This window comes from Volvox carteri (genome assembly GCF_000143455.1).
Source record: "Volvox carteri f. nagariensis unplaced genomic scaffold VOLCAscaffold_6, whole genome shotgun sequence".
Taxonomy (NCBI): Eukaryota; Viridiplantae; Chlorophyta; class Chlorophyceae; order Chlamydomonadales; family Volvocaceae; genus Volvox; species Volvox carteri.
In genome coordinates, this window is record NW_003307549.1 from 401343 (window position 1) to 423185 (window position 21843).

General features: G+C 54.8%; 3 protein-coding genes across 3 annotated transcripts; 2 read left to right on the top strand and 1 right to left on the bottom strand.

The window, feature by feature from the left end:
- Nucleotides 1-991: 991 nt before the first annotated feature.
- On the top strand, nt 992-10292 carry VOLCADRAFT_103418 (uncharacterized protein; the record flags this gene model as incomplete). The annotated part of the gene is made up of 12 exons (XM_002947281.1): nt 992-1326; nt 1462-1485; nt 1663-1817; nt 2348-2424; nt 3201-3496; nt 4364-4420; nt 4890-5026; nt 5787-5888; nt 6472-6547; nt 6726-6832; nt 7295-7347; nt 10079-10292. Exons 1-12 carry the CDS (start codon nt 1263-1265, stop codon nt 10290-10292), a joined length of 1362 nt encoding a protein of 453 aa, XP_002947327.1. The 5' UTR covers nt 992-1262.
- A 2226-nt stretch (nt 10293-12518) lies between these two features.
- On the bottom strand, nt 12519-18239 carry VOLCADRAFT_87600 (uncharacterized protein; the record flags this gene model as incomplete). Its single annotated transcript, XM_002947416.1, has 6 exons — nt 12519-12585; nt 13050-13184; nt 14504-15332; nt 15561-16707; nt 16913-17973; nt 18224-18239. 6 exons carry the CDS (start codon nt 18237-18239, stop codon nt 12519-12521), a joined length of 3255 nt encoding a protein of 1084 aa, XP_002947462.1.
- Nucleotides 18240-19166: 927 nt separating this feature from the next.
- VOLCADRAFT_103419 (uncharacterized protein) lies at nt 19167-20892 on the top strand. The gene is made up of 4 exons (XM_002947282.1): nt 19167-19326; nt 19418-19556; nt 19812-19890; nt 20510-20892. The coding sequence occupies exons 1-4, from the start codon at nt 19205-19207 to the stop codon at nt 20743-20745; spliced, it is 576 nt and encodes a 191-aa protein (XP_002947328.1). The 5' UTR covers nt 19167-19204; the 3' UTR covers nt 20746-20892.
- The last annotated feature ends 951 nt before the right edge of the window (nt 20893-21843 follow it).

A 21843-nucleotide genomic window follows, 5' to 3' on the forward strand; every position in this document is an offset into this window, starting at 1 on the left:
TCCAAACCATGGACATTTTGACAGAACACCCTTGTTTGTTCTGCCATACTAACCACAGCATAATAATTTGTTGCTGTGGCCATCCATCGAACATAACTCTCTAGGACGACGCGCTATGTGCATTCACAGCAAGTGTGCAAACAGATACATAGACCTCTGTGCTGCAAGTTCTCCCTCGGCCGAGATCCGCTTCAAAGAGCGTTTGTCGCTTCAGTCTGCTTCGGAATTTGACGCTAGAGGAAATAAGCCATAGAGCAAGAAAAAAATACCTTCGGGGAACTAGAAAATAACCCTGGTCATTCCCCTGATTTACGCCTAAAGAGAAAGCCGATATTACAGCACCTGTGTAAACGTAAGGAGTAGGTTTGTAGCTGGCACCGTTACATATCACATCTGTTGCATAATATGTAACGTTTTTTGTACGGTTTGTTGACGTCGGAGCCCGTTTGTCGTGAAGGGCTGCAGAAGGTGGGGTATCCTGACGGTTACCGGCGGGGAACGCAGGGGTTACTCATAGTTGGTACCACATGGCCGCCTCCAAAACGTGTGGATTCATGAAGAGAAGCTTGCAATTAAGATTGTGATCGGCATCTTTGGAGCCAGTTGCATGCCAGATAGATCCATAGATAGATAGATCGACACGTTGCCTGAAGTGCGAGCCTGTTGCAACCACTCCTTTACATGCAGACTGTGAAAATCTGAAGCATTACGTTTTTATAATAATAATAACAATTCAAATTTATTATGCCTTTACCAATGGCGCAAATGTCTTAGGTAGGCTAGAAGTTGTTGCTACTTCTGCGCGCGGGTAGGGCCTGCAACAGACAGCTGCTAAAATCTGATAAACTACTGACCGGTGATTTTGCTGATGTTTTTATCGCCGTACTGAGTTATTGCTTGTCCTGCAGTTGCGTGGACGTCTGGCGGGCGCGGGAACATAAAACGCGCTGAGGTTCATTCTGTTGTGTCATCACAGGCGGATTATCATGTAAATCTCTGACGAACGGGAAAAAGTCGTCCATCTATTGACATTACTACTTGTACAACTACAGGTCGGTTGATCGAAGCCTGACTTCTTCTTTCTGTTGGCGCGCAGCACAGTAATAAACATAGAATTTTACACGTGGAAACCTGCAACACGTTCCTGAGGTTCAGGATAGGTCCATTGGTCCATAGGTTGCGATTCAGCATTAGTTTCTGTGTGCGGCAATAAGCGTTTGGAAATTTACCCAAGCAAATCTTATTTGTGCCTTTTGCACGCAATGGGCAGCCTAACCATGCGCGCTGCTTTAGTGGCGCTCCTCGTTATCATAGCCACATCAGGAGGTATGTATTGCAGCGTGCGCGCATGTATATCAGCGAACACAAAATGCTCATCATAGCTAGAGCGGATTAAATATGCATGTTTTTGGCTGCCCTACAATAGCTGCTGACTTATTAACCGTCCCGCTGATCGTGCAGGCGACGCGCAGCTCAGGAACTACCGTAAGTCACCTTGCTAACTGCAAATTTTAAAGGCTAACAAACCTATGAACGAAGACGGACCGATGCGTGCGTGCTGTCCTGCCTCCCTTTGCGAGCTGGACGCCCTGCACGCACACGTTGCTGCTGCCGCGCCGTAACCAGTACCCCCAACGCTTAATCTGACCATTCTTCCTTTAGGCAGCAAAAATGGCGTTCGATTGGCTGGTGGCTCGGGGCCAAAAGGCAGGTTGGAGCTTTCATCGGTTGACGCATGGTTCAGTAATTCCTCCGCGCCCACAAAGCCCGCCTGGAACGCGGTTTGCGACGAGGATGTCGACGAAGATGTTGCGCTGGTATGCATTTTTCCTGGGTGCGGATGTGGCGGGCTCAGCTCCGTAGCAGTACAAGTCTGTATCCCCTTGCTTCGCGCTGCTGCACTTGCCGCAATGCACGAGCGGAAGATTTAAGGGCTCTTTTAATTATATTTAAGGGCTCTCTTTCTTATTGATTTAAGGGCTCCTCGTTCCATGAGGATGGAACGATGAAGGCGTCTTTCATTTTAAAACTCCGGAAGCACCATCCAGAAGCATCGCTGTTGGACCTTGGCGATATTTGGAACTCGCCAACCAATGCTTCACCACTCAAGCAGCTGCCAAGCTGTCTTCCTTTCCCTGCCCAAACTGCCTGCCAAACCTTCTCCCACCAGGCCATCAGGCCATCAGCACGACCCACCAGAAGATGCAATGTAGCGCCAGATGTTCCCCCATACAAATAACATCCACATTTAAAATCAACATATGCAGACGACTTTGACCTATCCTAAGCGCGAACCTGTTTGCTTGCTCCTTGCCTGGCCTTCCCGTTGTGACTCTTGGGGCTGCAGATTATGTGCCAGATGCTCGGATACTCGTACGGCAGGAAAGCATACGACGCAAGATTCTCGTACCGCAAGCCCCCCACGTGAGAGACCAGCGCGCAGTGTTGCGGCGCGACGTGGCGGGGCCCGGGGTCACGGGTTTTAGTTCATCCGCCGGCCGCTCAGATCACCATACGTGCTCTCCACTAAACCCAAGTACCCCCGTAGCAAAATTGTTTTCCTGTACGGGCCGCCTGTGCCACCTTCGGGGTGTCCAAGAAAATAATGGACTTGAGTCTGGTCTGGGAACCGCCGCAAAGAACGGGTAATACTTCCCCATTGGATTATTACTCGGTGTCGACAGCGCGTCCTTGGCTGCGAATCAGGAGCCCCGAAGCCCTAGCAAAACGTTAAGATGAAAATTTCTGATATTGCGTATTAAAGTTAAGAGCGCGATTCGCCCCCAGGTTTCTTAACCTCTGCTGCCACCAGACCAGAGACTACATCACTCATACATCCACATCCACATCCACATCCACATCCACATCCACATCCACATCCACATCCACATCCACATCCACATCCACATCCACATCCACATCCACATCCACATCCACATCCACATCCACATCCACATCCACATCCACATCCACATCCACGTCCACATCCACATCCACATCCACATCCACATCCACATCCACATCCACGTCCACATCCACATCCACATCCACATCCACATCCACATCCACCGGTATGCGGTGCCAACCATTTTCTGCTTCGCGGCCAAGAGAAAGCATACCCGACCAGCCAGGCAGCCAGCCACGAAAGCACTTCGCGCCCATTTCAACCCACGTAACATCACTTCACCTCACCTATGCAGATCCACAGCCCGCATCGGAAGGATTACCTGCGATCAGAAAGACTCGTCTAGGCGGGCCCTACGCGGGCTGCCGACCCAGACGACGGCAACGAAGAACGCTGGCGGCGCTGCCGACCAGCCCCTTCTGGAGGTCAACGTCGGCAGCGCCAGTGACGCTCATGACCCACGGGTCGATCGGTCGCTGTACACTCCGAGAATGGCCACACTCAGGTCGCCCCCCAGCGCCCCCTACACGTGCATGTTCGGCATGGGTCGGTGCGATACCCAGGGACCGCTGGCTGGGCTCGAGTGCTCTCGTAAGCATTGCCGGCGGAAGGGTTGGGGTCCGGGTGGAAGTGGGGGGGAGGGGAAGGGGGGTTGAAACGGGTTTTAGCTAAACCAGGCGTGGAGAAGGTAAAGGACAAGGTGGTGTTGGTGGTGTTCCCCGAAGCCGGAAAAAGGGCAGGGGGGCCCTTTAATCCATACAGGCCCATCGCCTAGCCACATGTTCGCAAACTGCTGTGCTGTCTCGCTATGGGGAGAGAGCGGTCGGGGAAGCCAACGCACTTTGCAAGCGCAGTCCGTAAGCCGGCGTTACAAGAGCAGTCGGGAAGCGAATCGGTCGAAGCCGCGCTCGTCAGTCACCGACCCAAAAATAGGGGATCGAGACTAATATCGTCGCACGAAGTCGGGGAATCGGCAGTCCACGCGCGAGATTGATGTCAATTTCGTAAATTCCGGTGCATGCGCCAGACTTGGACATCACCTCCGAGAGTCTTCAGAAGGCTTCAGAACACATTTCGGAGGCGTTGACACCACACCGCGATCACCGAAGCCACGGCCGGTGAAGATGAATGCATTAAAAGAGCAGCACCAGTGCCCATGGTGCTCCCCTGGGTGCGGCCCCTCGAACATCATATCCTACAGAGCAGGCTCCCCTGACGTGCTTCGCGCTGGGCCCCGCCCCAAAAGGCTCTTAGGTTAGCGCTAGATGTGCTGGCGACTGCTGCTGTTGCTGCTGCTGCTGTTGCCCAATTTTCTACAGCTGGTTGCATGGTTACATTCATGGTGCAACGTGCCGCAGTTTAGGGGTTCAACTGGCTTTCAATTTTTCCCCACTTTCCCTCGTTGTCTGTCTGTCTGTCTGTCTGCCATTCTGACTGCGTGGATATGTCATTCCCCAGATACGCCGCTGGGTGACGCCTCGCCGCCGCCACCTTCACCGCCTTCGCCGCCGCCAGGTACTGAGCTACGGAGGGGTGCTGAGGTACCCATTGGGCGGCGGTGTCTAATATCTTCTTGAAACCCGGGAGGGATGCCTCCTCCTCCTCCTCCGCTTCCGTTCCCTTTCGTCTTATACAAAAGCATAGACACGTGCACCACTGCACAGATGTACAAAGGTTTAAAGCGCCTAAAAGCGCCCTAAAGCAGCACATGCAGCGATTTTTTGGCATCAGCTGCAGTCGCTGTTCTGGTCCATATCCACTCGCTTCCTTACCTTTTCTTTCTTTTTTCCTTTCTTTTTTTCTCCATAGTAAAGGGAAAGACCACACGGGGAGTTTTATACACCGGTTAGGTGCTGTTAGAGGGGGCGTGACTGGAGTCCTCTTTCCCCCCATATGCATATAGTTCACTACTGAGCTCGCGCCCCCCCTTTCCTTTCCCCCCGCCACACACACACATTCTCCACCCACATCATTCCACGAGTAGCTCCGCCACAGCATTCGAGCTTTATTAAGCTTGTAGGTGGGCGGCCTGCCGACCAACCCTGGAATAAAGTGGAGTCCAACCTGGCGTGTATTTCGGATTATTACCCCTGCACCAACTTTGGCCGAGTGGAGGCCCTGGTAGGTGACGTGATTTTGGTGGATGGGTTCCCTGGATTACATTAAAGCACTGTTTACGACACAGCGAACACATGAAGACCTCTGGGCAGGATGTGGGGGAGAGGGAACTGGTATGGGGAGGGGGAGGGGGGGGGAAGGTGGAGGGAAAGGAAAAGGAAGGAGGAAGAGACAAAGGTGTTTGCGGACCTTGATGTTATTGCTGCTGCTGCTTCGTCGCTATAATATATTTATATATGCGGAGAACGAAACAGGGCTGGGCTGGGCTTGCCGTCAAGACAGACAAATTTACTTAGGCGAGTAGTTTAAGGGTGAAGTAGGCGGCGGTTGCAGGCATGTGGGGAGACAGGAAGCATGACAACTGGAAGCTGCACCTCCTCTTTCCTCGGACGTGCCAGCTCCCTTCCTCCTGTGTTTCTTTTGACAGAGAGAAGATCCACTTGGAAGCCAAAAAAGATATAGAGGTTAAGATCCTGGCACACCGTATGGCACAGACCTGATGGACTTATATCTCGTACGAGCCGAGGTTGGAAGAAAAGCCAAGATGGACCCGAAAAGGACCACCGCAGAGGTTGCCATCGTAACACCACACCGCTGTGTGGCCCCTTCCGGGCCCCCTACCTGCGTCCCTACCTGCCTGCCCTACCTGCCTGCCCTGCCTGCCCTACCTGCCTGCCCTACCTGCCTACCCTGCCTGCCTACCCTGCCTGCCTACCCTACCTGCCTGCCCTACCTGCCTGCCTGTCTACGGGATGGCTTCCAGGTTGATTCTCTTAATGGTGATGGCACAATGACCTGGGCGCCAGTGTGCGCTATCGATGATCCGGATCTCGCAGACAGAGTCCGCAGCGTCATTTGCCAGCAGGTGGGTGGGTGGTGCGTCGCCGTCCGCCGTTGTCACCACTAGGTTGGTTGATGGTATGAACTGAACGGTGTTGGGAATTTCTTCCCAGCCCCAAAGAAATCCCAGTAAGGTGCCGGACGTAGGGAAACAGACATACGGACGGACGAACGAACGGACAGAAAGATGGATGGATGGGGATGACCCGTAGTGCGATAGGTAGGCCGGTGGGGTACAGAAGCCTCCCCTCAGGGGCAGGGGCCACCCCTGGAGGCGCCGGTGATGGGATCACTGGCGCGCTGCAGCGCGGCCTCTTACTTTCTCAAACTTTCGTACGTTTCTTCTCTCCTCTCTCTCTCCTCCCCTTCACCGGCTGTCTACCTTGCTGACTTGACTTCAAGTGACGGTTTCGGTCTTGCCCTTTTCCCTCTTCGTCTTCGTTTTTCTTAAGAGCAGTAGCTTTCCTAGCTTCCTTTCTGTCCCCCCTCCGAAACCTGTCCTGCGCCATCCAAACCATCGAAACCAAACCTTGGTGATGATGGCCTATGAAGAAATGCAATTCCTGATTTGGATGGTTTGGTGCTATCTGTGGGTCCCTTGGGTGCAGATCGTGGACTGGATGCCAAACAGGGATGGCATGTCTCTGACCGTTAATGCTGACGTGTCCTTCGAGGTGCCATTAGGTGAGTGCTACTGCTGCCGCGGGTGCTGTTACTACTGCCGCTACTGCTGTTGCTGCTATTGCGGCTGCTACTGCTAGGACTGCGACTGCCGTTACTACTGTTCCTACTGTTCCTGCTACTGCTGTTGTTACCACCACCTTTGCTGCCGCCGCTGCCGCCCCCATCCTGGATTTTGAAGACCCGGTAACTTCTTCTTCCGACTTCGACCCGAACAAGTACGATACCTGGTTCACTGTCCTTGGTTACGACGGCGCATTGGCACGGTTACAGGACTTCATGTACATGGTGAGACGGGCAGGCCGACTGGCCCAAGCCCACTGAGTGTCTTACTGCTGCCCTACTTACCTTGCATGTGAACGGAAACCTGAACTGAAAAACTGTCTTGAGGTCGGCTGCAGACTGAACCCTTCAGTCAGGCATACCTGGCTCATTCCACATGTAATCAACTCGTTCTCATGTTTCCTGCGATTGGTGTGCGTGATGGTGAACCTGGTTCGCATGTGCGCCCCTGGACAGAAATGCGAACATGTGTCACCTTGTAACGACAAGAATTGTCTTGTCGTGGTGCAGCCGGTGGTATTGTCCTTCGGTTTATTTTTTCCTTGTTCTTGCTTTTCACATTATGCTGAACGGCTGCTACGCCCGAATCTGGCCATTCTTCCAAGAACCTTGGACATCTTGACACAGGAGCCTGCTGGCTCGCACCTGGTTGTTGAGATGTCGGTGTATACTCCTCTGTACTCGCAGGCCTCACAAACACCATGCGAGTCGCTGCTGGGAGTACAGTGCCAAGTGTTCAGGTCGACCTGAACACTTTACGTTACGACGTCGTAGCGGACCGCAGCCGGCTTAGAAATATTTCCGACGGCGCTCGCAAGCGAACTTGCCGCTCTTGGGCTGGCTTTTATTGGCCGCTTCAGCAACGAACTCCAACGCGGTCAAGCGGGGGCTTAGCGCTCTTCGGTGGACTGACTTCGCAGCAAAAGTGGCCCTTTCAGCTAATCAGTAACTTGTTTGGGGACCGAAAGCGCACGCTCGTTCGGTGTCTGTCTGTCACCTTCACTACCATCGCGTTTGCGGCCCCAGTTTGTTGATGGACCGCAGTGTTGCTCTTCTTGATGCCGTTTTGGGGTTTAAATGGGCGCATCTCCCTGGCAGTCCTGCTGTCCTGGATTTTGGCTCATCCTAATCGACGGCTTGAGGCGCAAGTGATGTGCGGAATGTGAAGCTAGTTGGCAATTTACGTGGGTGATTAATAGTGTTTGAATAGTGCTGATTGCGATGACCGCGCGTGCTTTACACAACGGTGGATGTAAGCCCGGACGGGGTACTAAAAGGCAGAGCGACTACTTAATTAGCCATCCGCGGCAAATGGGATGCCGAAAATTAGGCCGTGGTGCACATTACCTTCGATCCTGCAAATTGAAGTTTCAACGCCATAGCTTCTTGCTTATAGCTTATGAACGCCATAGCCACTGGTGCTCATCATTATCATTATTGCTTTTCTAGTGTTATGGATCGGCTGTTGACAGTTTTGAGCGAGCTGCATTTGAAGTTCAAATTTTGAACTACATTTTGAGACGATTGGTCTTCCCGCTGATGGCAGTGAACATCGCAGACACGATCGAGGTTCATTCATTTTTTCTTGACTGTCGAGCCCGTTTACATAACAAACTACCTCTACGTCTTAGCCTCTACGATATAGCATTGAAAAAATCGAGAATGCGCTCCTTCTTTTACATAAAGCCGCACACTACACCCTCCCCCATGCCTCTCGCAGCTCTCGCACACATATACTTATGGGGCCATGTGCCGCTGAAATAGTTGTATATAAATTCGTATCATAATCCGTATTCGTGAGCGTACGACGATATCGTATACTATTGTAGCACGGGCACGTTTGCGCACGCGCGGCGATGTTGTGCATGAATGCTCGTATATGTGGAAGGGTATGGTTGGGATGAAACGCTATCGTGAGGCTCCTGTTGCAGTTTAGCCCACAACACGTCAACATTTCCATTAGACGTTGATTTTGGAAAGTTTTACGTAAAACTTTCATGCCTCATCTTCTGCCGTACCATCCCGTACTATGCTGCTCGAAATCCATCATTTCTTTTTGCCAACCCTCCCTTACCTTGTAATAATACAATGTGCTGGCTTCGCATGTCCGTTGTTACATCCGTTGTCGGAAGTGCCGTACGCCGGTTTTTCCGGACGGGTTCTTCCTCTGGCTCGTCAACCCAAATTCTAAACCTAAGCCCGCAAAGCACATAGCGGTTTCAGTTAGGGAATGTTGGACAAGGGTGCCTGGCGGTTGGGGTGTCCAAGGGCAAAGGCAACCGGACAGGCTATGACCAGCCCAACAAAATCAACTCAAGAGCACATTTCAGTTTTTCAATCCCCATCATGGTGAAACACCTCGTCCCAGCAGCAGCCCGGTGTTGCAATCCAGTGATCCAGTGACTGTAGGTATGTGTGTATAGGGGTGTGTGCGGGGGGGTAGGTGTGTGTGCATGTGTGTGTGTGTGCATGTGTGTGTGTGTGCATGTGTGTGTGTGTGTGCATGTGTGTGTGTGCATGTGTGTGTGTGTGCATGTGTGTGTGTGTGCATGTGTGTGTGTGTGTGCATGTGTGTGTGCGTGTGTGTGTGTGCATGTGTGTGTGTGCATGTGTGTGTGTGTGTGTGTGCATGTGTGTGTGCATGTGTGTGTGTGTGTAGGGGTGTGTCTGTTACATATCGATCCGGGCCTGACGCTGGCCAGGAGTATCTAATCGTATACCCCATTTAAGTGAGCGAGGACAAGAGCTTGCCACAAGGCTGAAGTTTGAGAAGAAGCTTCTTCTCTGTGCGGGCGCCCTTAGGTCCAGTCTGCTGGGCTCTCTTACTGACGATGGTGACAATTAAATCTTCCAATGTGACTGGGAGGCACAGGAGCAGACCAATCTTTTCAAGCTGCTCGGGCTGGGTGAGAGTCACGGGACTGTGTCGACCAGGTCCACATTGCCGGCGGCCACACCATGACTCTGTACTCGTCATCACAGAACTTTGTTACCTGCTTCTATCTGTTATTCTGACATGTACGCTAGCTATTTACCGCCGTCAAGGTTTGCAGTCCGATGCTGCTGCATGATAACTAATGTAATGTTTTATTGTTCTTTGCCCCTATATTTGTTTTCAATGCAGATGTATTTTAGCTCTTAAGTGTCGAGGAGGCAGAGCAGTGTCTTGAAGCTGTTTCAAGCAGCAGCCGGACCCCATGGCCGATGGATGTCCAGCGCTGGACCAGATCACCTAGCACCAGATCACCTAGCACCAGATCACCTAGCACCAGATCAGAAAGTGAGCTCCTGTCCATTTTTGTGTTGGTTTTCATGTCAGGATTACAAATTTGCTGGTTGGGTGCTCATCAAGAATTGCATGGTTTTGCGGCATCATGTTAATTGTGTGCTTCAGTATAGCAAATTTACTCCACTTAGCCTATTTGTCTATATCTAATTGACTGACACATGTCCCTCTGCGGCTGAACCCAGGCACCCCTTGGACATGGTGAAGCAGGCATTCGAATTCCCAACACAGCCGCAGCAGGTCTGGGTGTCCCCGCTGATGCAACTACAGGCGCCACCACTGCAGGACATCAGGCCAGAGTGGATGTTGCAGCCCTGGGTCTCAGATGTGGGCGGTGGAGATTGCAACAGCCATGATGACAGCAAAGGCCGCCTCAAAGTGCAGACGTTCTCTGCCTGATGCCGTCTTGACTGAAGCGGATCTCCCCTTCATGGAAATAAAGGCGAAGGGGAAGGGGGGCAAGAAACGACGGCGGTAATGGATGCACGTTGATTTTGGGGCGAATGCATATGTAATGTGATGGACAGCTGCATATGCATGGTCTTCTTTTGTAGAAACGGCTTTGCTTAGGGCTGAAGGCACGTTTGTATCACGTGGTGGACAGGGTCTTGAGACGGCTTGGCTTATAAGCAAATCCGTATCAAGACACTCACTGTCCATCACGTGATAAGAACACGCCTCCTGGTTAGGATTGGAGGCGCGTCCATATGACGCGATGGACAGGGGTTTATATTATGAAACGGCTTAATTTTTTGGCTAAAAGGGGTCTTCAGATCACGTGATGTACACGGTTCTTTTTATGGAGACTCCTTCGTTTTGGAATGAAGGAGCCTTCATATCACATGATGGACATGGGCTCGTTTTATGGAGACTCATTCATTTTGAACTGAAGGGGCATTCAAACCGTTGGGGGCGTTCATTCTGAGCTAGCTTCATTCTGTAATGAAGTGATCTTCATTCCAAAATGAATATTGGCCCTGAAATGAATGGATTAAATGAAGGGATGAAATGAATGTGAATCGAATCATGAATGAAGGTTCCTGGTTCCCAGAGTGTTGCTACCAAGGCCTACGAAGACCAGGGGGTTGTTTCAATCCGGGGGGCCCTTGTACACGTACACAGGCAGGCGTAAGGGCAAGGTGTCAAGGCGGGAGCTTGTCTGGTGGCGCTGTGGCTCGCCCCGTGGCAGAACCTCTTCAGATCACCACTCCGTCATGCACACTCACAACACTACTCCTGCAAAACCGCCCTCGCCTACGAGGGCTTCGGTCCCTGGGCTTATCCCTTCTCCGCAGTAGCAAGCTGAGCAACCCGCACCTGGGTCGCCGTACCCCCGTCTATCCCTAGTTATTAGCCATTCTGTTAGTGTATGTATGTGTGTGTGTGCATGTAGGTGTGTGTGGTGTAGGTGTGGCAAGTGTCTGTGGCTTACGAGGGAGCTGCATGTACGGATGAACAATTGCTCGTGTCAACCCTTTGCGATAGCCGCCAGGTACAGAGCACAGCCATACATACAGACATCGATGCGCACACACCACACACACACCGACATTCGTACACCGCATGCACACTAAAACCCACATTCTCCCCCCCCGGCCCCCTCCTTCGTTTCCGGTGCTTCCGCTCTTTAAATGGAATAGTCCCATGCCTCAACAACAGCAACAGTTTTTTGCCTCGGTTGTGAGTGGACCGGTGAGATAGTGGTGGCCGCCCTCGGGAGGTGTGCGTTGCTTGTGGTACTTGAACAGCTGGCCTTAGAGGACCAGTGTGCGAGTGCCCGCGTTGTGTTTGTCTTCTTTGTGCAACTGCGTCTCAGCTTTTGTAGTGCGGCGTCTCAGGCCCGTGGTCCTCCGTGTTCCTCTTGCCTTGCTGGCTGAGTGGGTGTCCTTGACTAGGAGAGTCTTCTGAGGGACCATATCTTGCCGGTGTAGGTCCTCCCTCGGTTTGTGAGTGTGTAGTGGAGCCCCCTGAGTAGAGCCCCTGCCCCCGGTGGTGTTTTCTGCTTGTTCTTGTTTTGGTGGTCTAGAGGGGATAGAGCACGTGATTAGGCTGGCCAGGCGAAGCGGGGGCAGATAGCCTGTTTAGGGTTCCCGGAGGTGGTGTGGCGCCTCTCGTGCGGCTCTCACTTAGGGTTCGCAATCTTCTGCGCCGCTGTGTTGTCTAGCCAGGGGCTGGGAGAGTGTCCCGGTTGGTGTGAGTGAGGGAATGAGGCGCGCGCGGAGGAACAGGCGGACGTAGAGCCGCGCGCCCGCCCCTGCGCTGTGTTTCGGCCCCCGGTCAGGGCCCCCGGTGCTCGTCCTTTCTCGGGACGAGCCGCCCACAGTGTAACACCCCATCAACAACAACGTTGATAACAGCAACATTAATAACAACAACAACAGAAACCGACAGAGCAACGCTTACTAACCGCAACCCATTCGCTTAAGACACCGCCTGCGCCAAACCCTCTCAAAACACCTTCCCCTCCCTTCCCTCCCTTTCCCCTTCCCTCCTACCCTCCGCCCTCCCCTCCTAGGTATGGCACTTCCCGACTATGCTTTTTGTTGCTCTCCGCCACCGGTTAGTTAACTAACTAACGGTCCAAAGCCTTTGATGAGTTCGTTAGTTCGTTTGTCAGTTCGTCTGTCAGCGGCCGCCCGTCGACGTGCTCGACCCGGAGGAAAGCACCTTGTCGTACATCTCGTCAAATCGCCTGTGCAGAGCGAGTAGTGGCAGGGGTACGGCCGGAAAGTCAACTCCAGGGGCCCTTACGCGCCCTCGTTTTTTCCGGCCTGAAACGACTCGTCACAGGACGTCGTGCGCTGGGCCCCCTCCCCACCCCGCATTGCGACCCCCCCCTTTAATGTTCAAATCCTCACTCCGAACAACAACAAAACAGCTGGATAGCTGGATAGCCAGCTAGTTATTTATTCAAAGTGTCAAGCATGTGTACGGCGCGCCGTACTATTTACAGTAACCTGTGCAAGGTGCGTGTGATATCGCCGAGACCGAAACCCTGACGTCCCTTAACACACACAATCCCGTACGACAATCCCCACCCTAAATCCACATCATGGTCCTGACGCGCTTGCGAGCGCGCGTATTACCCCCTAAGAACGAATTCCCCAGTAGCGCTTCTCTCACTCCCTCATTCTCCCAAAACCAAAAGGGATCTACCTGAAGACGCGCTCCAGTGCGGGTTTCAGCTCCTGCTCCGAAGACTGCCGTACAGATACAAACGGGATGCGCGCTCGCTTCGCGCCCGTGCGCAGCTCCTCCAGCGCAAACTGCCGCTCGCCGGGGGACGGTGACCTGCCGTACAAACGCCAAGCAGACCGTACGGTACATTTCGTACACAAAAGTATAAGCACGGGTGTTGCAGGCCTTGTTATTGACAGAAAGGCGGTTAGGGAGGATAACGGCAACATCACAGGACGGGGTGTTAGCGGATCGGGCAACAGCACACGGCGGGGTGTCGAGATGCGAGATGGGGGAATAAGTGGAAACGTTTTATATCATTCGATGTATCAAAAAATGAAACATCAAACTTTTCGAGGGTTTCGAGGGTTTCAATTCCAGGAAAAGGAAAAAGACGTTCTTCAAATGGTCGTCGTACATATGATGTGAAGGAAAACACAGCAGCAGCGGCCTAGCGTCTTAGGGAGACATACCGGCATGACTACTGCCCACTACACTCCGTTGAACACGCCACAAACCTGAATTTCCTTTCCCCAACACCCCCACTACCCGCAGTGATTTTTTTTCATTTAGGGGGGTCTCAATTTATTCCAACCTAAGTAACAAAGTTGCTAGCGTCGCCGTAATGTATTCCTTAAGTGTGGGGCGCTGGGTAGCCGCCCGGCACATGACCAGGTAGTCGCTCTTCTTCATCAACGTGCCGGGGACGCAGCGCACTTGGTCGTGCACTTCTCCGGCGTCCACGTCAGCATGCACAGGCTGGGCCCAGGGATACCTGGCGGCCCAGGCAATCTGCCATCTGTGGGGATTCCCTTTCTGCTTGTCCCGCCATACATACATACCGTCTCTCTGGCCCTTGCGGATGCGCTGTGTCTGAGCCCGCTTGGCACTGCGAGCGCTCGGGTTGGGCGCCTCGCCGCATTCGTTGTTGTCGAGCTGATTGGGTGACAGCTTGCGCTTATGCTGATCACAACCGCCATGGAAGGCAGGGGTAATGGCGCCCGTGTCATCGGTCGCCGCTGGCAGCAACACCATTGCCGATGCATTACCGACAACAGCACCGCCGTCCCAAACGCCTTTATCAGGAAAAAATTTCAGGCTTATCTTGCTGTTTTGGTGTTTGTTCGGCGTTCAAGTCGTTGCCTTTTGCGTGTTTGGCTATGTAAGGACCGGTCATACATTCTGCTATGCCGCGTTGACTCACGGGCTTGACCTTCTTACGGCCCCTCATATCTATTCTATGATCGATAATACTAAGTTCTGCACACTACGGAGCAATCTGGCAGCAATGGACGTTTTTGGCTGGAGGAATGAAATTGTACGGATCGGCCTCAATTCATTCCCTTTTACCGAAGGCCAAAATGGCCTCTTTATTCCTTATCAGGAATATATTACTTAAAAAAAACACTGACTACCCGTACGACAACACTCACCGATGCAGTACGACATCCGCATCGCGCATCCGAGTGACGAACTCCAGTCGATCCATCAGATCCGTACGCCAGAGCGCGTCGTACACCTCGTCCTGGCCGATGCAGTACAGAAACGCACGTAGGACCAAGCGCCGTGGAGCAGCAGCAGCCGCTGGGACAGTGCCGGCGGCGGCCGCCGCAGCCGCTGCTGCTGCTGCTGCTGCTGCTGACTCAACTGTCCTAAACTCCGCTTGCGCTGGCGACGAGCCGCCACCGTACAACTGCCAACCGTCGGGTACTGGAGCCAAATAACCGCCTTTGATATGCGACAGGGCCTTCTGCTGCCGTTTCTGTTGCTGTTGGCGATCTGTCCGACTGCTCCCGAGCTGCGACGGGTGTGAGGAAGCAGCGAAATCGGGCGGCGTCAGCGGCGACGGCGCCGCGGCCGTCTCGCCACTTGCCACGGCCGTACTCCTGCCGGCTGCACCTGACCTTCCCACGTTGCCGCTGCCGTCGCCGGCGGAACGGCGAGAGGAGGAAACCGCCGCCGCCGCGCCCCTCGCCGCGGCCGCGTCGCCGGCTGCTCGTCCTGCAAATGCGCCAGGAGCCCTGCTGCTGCTCCTACCGCCACTTCCACCTCCACCTCCACCGCCACTTCCAGCACCGGCTCCACCACGACTGCTCCCCAACGGCGCCGTGACAGCCGCCGCCTCCGCCGCCTCCTTCTGGGCCTTATACCGCTCCTCTCCAAACGACAACAGGTCATCCAGGCGGGCTTCCACATCGCTGTCGTACTCGACGTCCTCGTCGTACTCGACATCCTCGTCACCAAGACCATCACCCCCATCGTCTACAACGCCATAATCGTTCAGGTTGTCACCAGAACCATCAACACCCTTATCACTGCCCATTCCTTCATATAGCTGCCGTTGCTGCTTTCGCTGCTGCTGTTGCTTCTCGGTGACGAGCCGCCTGCTGCCGCTGCTGCCGTCGCTACTGCCGCCGCCGCTATCGTCGTACGTGCCGTACACTGCACGCTCGTCTCCCTCCTCCACGTCTCCTCTGTATCCCACCGCACCGCGTGGCTTGCTACCCAGCGAAAACCCCCCACGCCCTCCCGCGAGCCCCTCCATCCCCACGCGCCCCGCCGGTTCACCCTCGGTGGCCACTACCCCCCGGCCCCCACCAACCCCCTCCTCCCCCTCCTCCCCGCCAAAATAATCCCCAAGCAAACCCACGTCGTCATCTTCATCGCCGATGTCGTACTCATCGTCGTCACTGTCCACGCCGTCGTCATCGTCGTCATCGCCGTACTCTTCCATGGCTCTAAGAAACATCGCCTCCGCCGACTCCTCCTCTTCCTGGGCCCCCCGCCCTCGCCCTCGCCCCGGGGGGCCCCCAGCAGCCCCACGCGTTTCCCGGTCCCTCGCCGTCGGCCCCCCTAACGAACTACCCCCGCTCAGCGCTGCCGCACGTGCGGCCAGACTGGAAGGGGAGATCCCCACCAGCCGGGCGAGCTGCCGCGCCGCCTCCGCCTCAGCTTGCCGCAGATCAGCATCGTCCAGATCTAGATCTAGATCCTGATCTCGCCGGCCGGCGGCGCGGCCATCATCCTCCAAAGCCGCTGCCGCTGCGGTTTCACCATCCAAATCCCATTCGCTGCCGCCGTCACTGTAATCGTCATCACTGTCGAGGCTGCCAGCGGGAATACCGCCGCTGTTGAGAAGACGAACTTCTGCGTCGTCGTCGTCGTCGTCGTCGTCGTCGGCGGCGGCGGCGTGAGCTTTGGTTTGGAAAGAGGTACCCTTGACGGCGACGGCACGTCGGCCTACTGCCGCGGCGCCGTCGGCATCCCCCGCCGCGGCCAAGATGCGCCGCCGTACTCGCTCCGGAACCTCGTTCGACGCCAGCACACGTGCCTGCCGTACCAGGTCTATTATCTGGCCCCTTGCGCCGATTCCGTACCGGTACTGCAAGCCTCCGCCGCCGCCATTACTGTCGCTGCGGCCTCCGGCCGCCGACGGCCCTCCCCGCGCCGGCGCCCCTGCCAGTGCCGCGGCGTTGGTGTACGACACACTCATGCCCTCGAGCCGCGCGAGTGTGACGGGATTTCTTGCGCGCCGCCGCTGGAAGAGCGGCGCCAGAAGTTGGGCCTTATTTCTGAAGGACCCGCCGCCGCCGCCGCCGCCGCTGCTGCCGCTTCCGCCGCCGCCCCGGCGGGCTGTCTGTCGCACAGGACGCGGGGTTCCGGAGCCATCACGAGGGTGACACGGGGGGAGGTAGGGGAGTGTGGGGGTTTAGTGTGAGAGATGATGTGACCATCCCAAACGTGCGAACTGTACGACACAAGAATGCCACTTTGCACCCTGAACCAGGCCGAGCTGTATCGTGCTATATGTGGGGGGGCTCATTCCAAGTACGACTACCTACCTCCGCTGCATCGGATGGCGCAGGAGCCGCCGCCACAACTGCGTCGTCCACCACACCAGCTGACGCTGCCGCCGACAGCTCCGCCGCCACCGCCACCGACGCTTCTCCCTCCATTACTCGAACTGCGCCGCCGCCGCCGCCGCCGCCGCCGCCACCAACTCCGCCGCATGCCGCCGCCGCTTCCTCCTCCACCCGAAAGATCTCAGCCGCAATACGTCGCCTATCAGGTGACCACAGCAAATCCATAAGGCCCTCCTCAACGTCATTTTCTCCGTTGTCGTACTCGCCAAGGTCCTCGCTCGCGACAGCCCCGACAGCCAGAGAAGCAGCGCCGTTGGGGTACGGCACCATGCGGCGGCTGCGGATGGGCCGACGCGACCGCCGCTGCCGCTGCTGCGGCGGCTGCGGCGGCCTGATTAGCGGCGACGCTGCAGCTGACGTAAGCGGTGATAGCAATGGCTGCTTTGGCAATGGAATCGACGACGGCGACGGCGGCGGCGGCGGTGCGCCCGCAGCTGCTGCCGTACCGGCGGTGGCGTCAGGAACCCCAGCCGAACTGCGAGCCGCCTTAATCCTGCTACCATCACTGCTGGTGCTGCTGCTTCGATCATCGCCGGCCACAACCGCGCCACCTGCATGATCATCCCCGGCCCCCACGGCAGCTGCGCTCCCGTCTGTGTCCCCAACCAAGCCGCTGCGTATCTTAGCCGCAGCCGCACTGCCTTCCAAGCGGCCAGCTCGGATATCCAGCTGACCCAGATCAGAACTCCTGCCACTAATGCTGCTGCTGCTGCCGTAATGGGATTGTGACGCTCCTTGGCCTGCAGACTGGCCCGACGTGCGCGGCTGCTGCCATATCCGAGACTGAGATGTCTTAAATGGTTGTGTCTGACGCGGCGATCCCTGCCATGGCCGCTGCTCAGAAGGAGGAGGAGGTACGCCATGCACAGATTTTGTCGGGGGATTTGGGCCGGGGCCAGATGGACCTCTGCGGCTACCGGGACCATCGGGACGAGGAGCGTGGCTATCTTGGACTGATGCTGTCGTCCTAATTTGCTGCGCTGCGGAGTGCGTCCGGCCGCCCCGGAAGATGAGGTCCACAGGGCAAAGGGGCCGACGGGGCTGCGAATGGCTGCAATGCGAATTGCCAAGGCCTAGCTTGGGGCGTGAACGCCATGGCGAACACAAAACGGCTCCACATGCACATCGCCTTTGGAGCTGTATCTTTAGCGATAAAGGTAGGCCGGAAAAGCTAGGGAGCGGCCCTGACGGCGTCATGGGCGCTCATAGAAAGAGGCTTCAAGAGCTTACCATAGGCCCGATCCATAGATTCAACTAGTTCAATAATATATCAGCTAAAGCTTGGTGTGTATGTACATTCTCTGGGCTCGCTATGTGTCAACCTGTGAATTGGACGACTGGTCGTTTAAACAGTAAAGGTGCAGGTAAACAAAAAAACTGAATGCCAATGTTGCACTACGCACAAGGCAACTTGATTTGCTTCGCGTTACATTGTTGTGCGTTCAGGACTCATAGCGGCCCACGGTTCGCCTCATGCTTTTGCGCCCCCCGACAGGCTTTCAAGTTCAAGATGGCTGGAACGGGCAATCGCGCCCAAGTTTCCCAATGCCTTGCTTGCAAAGCTCTCTTACTACCCAAAGTGCATAGGGATAGCAGTGCAGACAGCCCTGGCCTTGCCCGTCCATGAAGCTGCTGCCAGACTGAATGACTTGGCCTACATCGAAGGTGCTGCAACATGATGTAGATGCTGCCATCATAGACAGCTCATGCAGGTTGCGATGTACGAAGCATCATCGCTGTCCTCTACAGCCCCGACTGTTCCTAGAACAGACAGTCGCTGACGGGGCCACAAAAAATGGCATATATGTGGGTACGGGTGAGCGCAGAAGTAGGCAAGATGGCAACAGCGAAAGGGGAGAAACAGCTGAGAAGCAGAAGCGAGTCAATTGACAACATACGTGTGCACGGAACATTGAAATACGCATCATCCAGACCTGTCGTCTCTTTGCTATGCAGTCGGCATTGGCCAACGTTGCCGCGGACCAGTTTGGGTTTTGACGCTGTAGAAGACGGTGCGCTTGGAACATGGCACCTTGGTGAATCCTGCCATGAAATAACACCTTTTTTTATCTCTAACCTCAGGGTTAAGTTTACTGCCTTGTCGTACCGGCTATACGTTGGGTTTCTTTAGATTATATCTTTTGCTTTTACTCATTCGGATGTCAGTGCCGCTTTGAAGCCTTACAAGTTCTACCTGAGAAACCGGCAAATATGGCGCCCAAAAAGAAGAAGATGATTAGGAAGAAGTCAACGATTTCTATGCCACCGTTTAATTACAATCCACCAAATGTTTATGAGCTTGGCGTGAAACCGCACCTATTCGTCAAATGCAAGTACGTGGCCCGTTTGGCATGTTAGCAACTTCGTTCACAACCGAAACTTCTTAGCCCAGCTTTGCACATGTGCGTCTCTCAATGTGTTCAGGATTTGCTGCACAGCGCTGCCACACCTCAACTTTGAATGGCCGGCAGTTCCAACGGACTTGACTCTGTCTGCCATTAAGGAGGCCATCGTCAAGCGACACGGCGGCAGCCTACCGCACCTCACGTTGTTCAAGGGCGTGGTAAGCATGCTGTTTTAATTTTTGACGGGGACGTCCCATGTTCCCCGCTGCCGGGCGTCCTGCTGGTGAGGCGGGTGACGCCTGCCGTGCACACAACACGAGTTCGGATGGCTCGCACGGGTGCATCTTCCCAACATGTGGGGGGCTTCCCCTTCCGCTGAAAGGTAGCAAACTAGTATTACATACGTGCTGCTGATGATTCATTCCCCATTCCACCTCCGGGCGCGGGTATCCGGGCCGCCTTCGCTGCGACAGGTGCATCCGGAGAATTCCCTGGCGCGCTTCTCGGACGCAACCACGCTGAAGGACTTGGGCTGCGAGGGCGTCTTCATAGGTGAGCGGGTGGCGCACACGCCGGCTTGATTGGTAAACCGCTGAACGCTGTCCTGCATGGACTATACATTAACGCTGTCCTGCTAGGACTGGGTGCTCTCTAGGGTTACTGAGCATGCAAGACTCCGGGAGCGGGGAAAGAAGATCAGGACTTCCCCGGCTCGTGACGAGCCGTCCTGGCACTGCACCACCGCACCATGCCCGCGGCGGTTCCCACTCACATTCACAGACGTCCGACACGTCCGGATACGAAGGCAGCGCTGAGACATGAAGATCACGTGCAAGCAAAGCGCGCGTGATAGTTTCTGATGCTCGTTTTTGATGGCATGAACTCGCTTCCGTGCGCCCCTACGGCCTCTACACCGGCTTCAGTTACCTGCACATATATGCAACTGGTCCATTCTCGGTCTCTGTAAAACAGTTAATCGCCACAGCTGTCGTACTGCTATCGTCACAGAGCTCCGGACAATACCTCGTCAACCCAAGTTTTCTTTGATCAATCGTTCGTTGCTGATCGCATGGCTGAGCTGTATCCCAGTGCTGTATCTCACGTGCATGCTGCTTCCTTTTTTCTGACCTATCCATGCATCCCAAAATGTTCAACGCGGACCTGACAGCAGGACCTGACGTGATCCTGCCCACGATCACCTTCTACTACGACTTCGTAGTTGCATGCTTTGACGACCCGATCGGTGCTGTAGAGCCCGACACGCTCCCTTCCAAGCACGACATTTCCCTGAAGCTGTATCGCAAGCTGACGTCAGCACAGGCCCAAAGTTTGGTGCAGCGACAGCTTGCGGCTCCAGCGCCCGTGATCCCGGTCGCGATAGGTGCAATAGGCCGAGCTCAAAAATGAAGCCCATGTTCGCTGTGCCGATCACGTTGGGGCGTGTGCCAAACAATAACGGCCCTTTCTTAGCTGTTTTTAATTCATTCATAACTTTTTTCGCATTTATGTTCTAGCACCTCATGTACATATATAGCACTGTGCATCAGTGTCCTGTTAGTCCAGGACTAATACTCCATGTGCGGGTGGTGCTGAAACTTGCCGAGCTGGAGAGCGGTGCTGCGATAATCGTCCCGAGCGTTATCGTCGTCGTATATGCAGTGGATGATGCTATAAGTGGATTGATACTTGATACCACAATACGTACTTGTGCACCATTCTGCTCAAACTGACTCGGCGTGTAGGTCGTTGCTTCCGTTTGGGTTCCTTGTTGCGTAGTAGATGGTGCACGTAGGTTTTTAGCTGTGTCGTAGCTGTCAGGCGGTTGCGGGGCTGGGTGTTGTGTGCAGGTTTCTAACCAGCTTGGGTTTTACGGCTGGATGTGTGGATGTGTGGATGTGTGAGCCCGCCCGCCTTGTCAGGGAGTACGGTGGTCATGCGGGATTACGTGCAGGGTGTGTACGACATAGTTAGCGTACTGATATGCATCCAATAAGCTGATGTGGGCGGCGAGTTGGTCCGGGAGGATGAACCGGGTAGAACGGGGCAAGCTTGGGTAGCGATAGGTTGTGGTACTCGGTGGTACGGAGGTCCTTGAGGTAGGGAGGGGGCTACGACATTCTTGCTGTGCTATGCGCCATAGCAGGAGCCTGTATATGCAGGAGGTAGCGTGGGTAACGTGAAAGTGAATGTGTCGAGCATACCGGTGACGTACGGCTGAGCAAACGTTCTTTTCTGGTTCCCGTCTATCCTTTGGACTGTGGTGTACTGGAAGGGGCAGAAGCATGGTAACAGATTTAACCCTGAACGACAGGGCGTATAGAATGTGGTACGATGAAGTGGAATTCCTCTGGTGGTGCGGTACCATGCATGGACCTGATGTGTGGTATCTGCCACAATAGACGGTCCAGCAGCTTCCTCTGGTGGTTCCTTCTAGACGAACCCCACTCATGGGTGCACCTAGACGTACCTACGGCGGTGCTAAGGCGCAATATTATATATGGAACG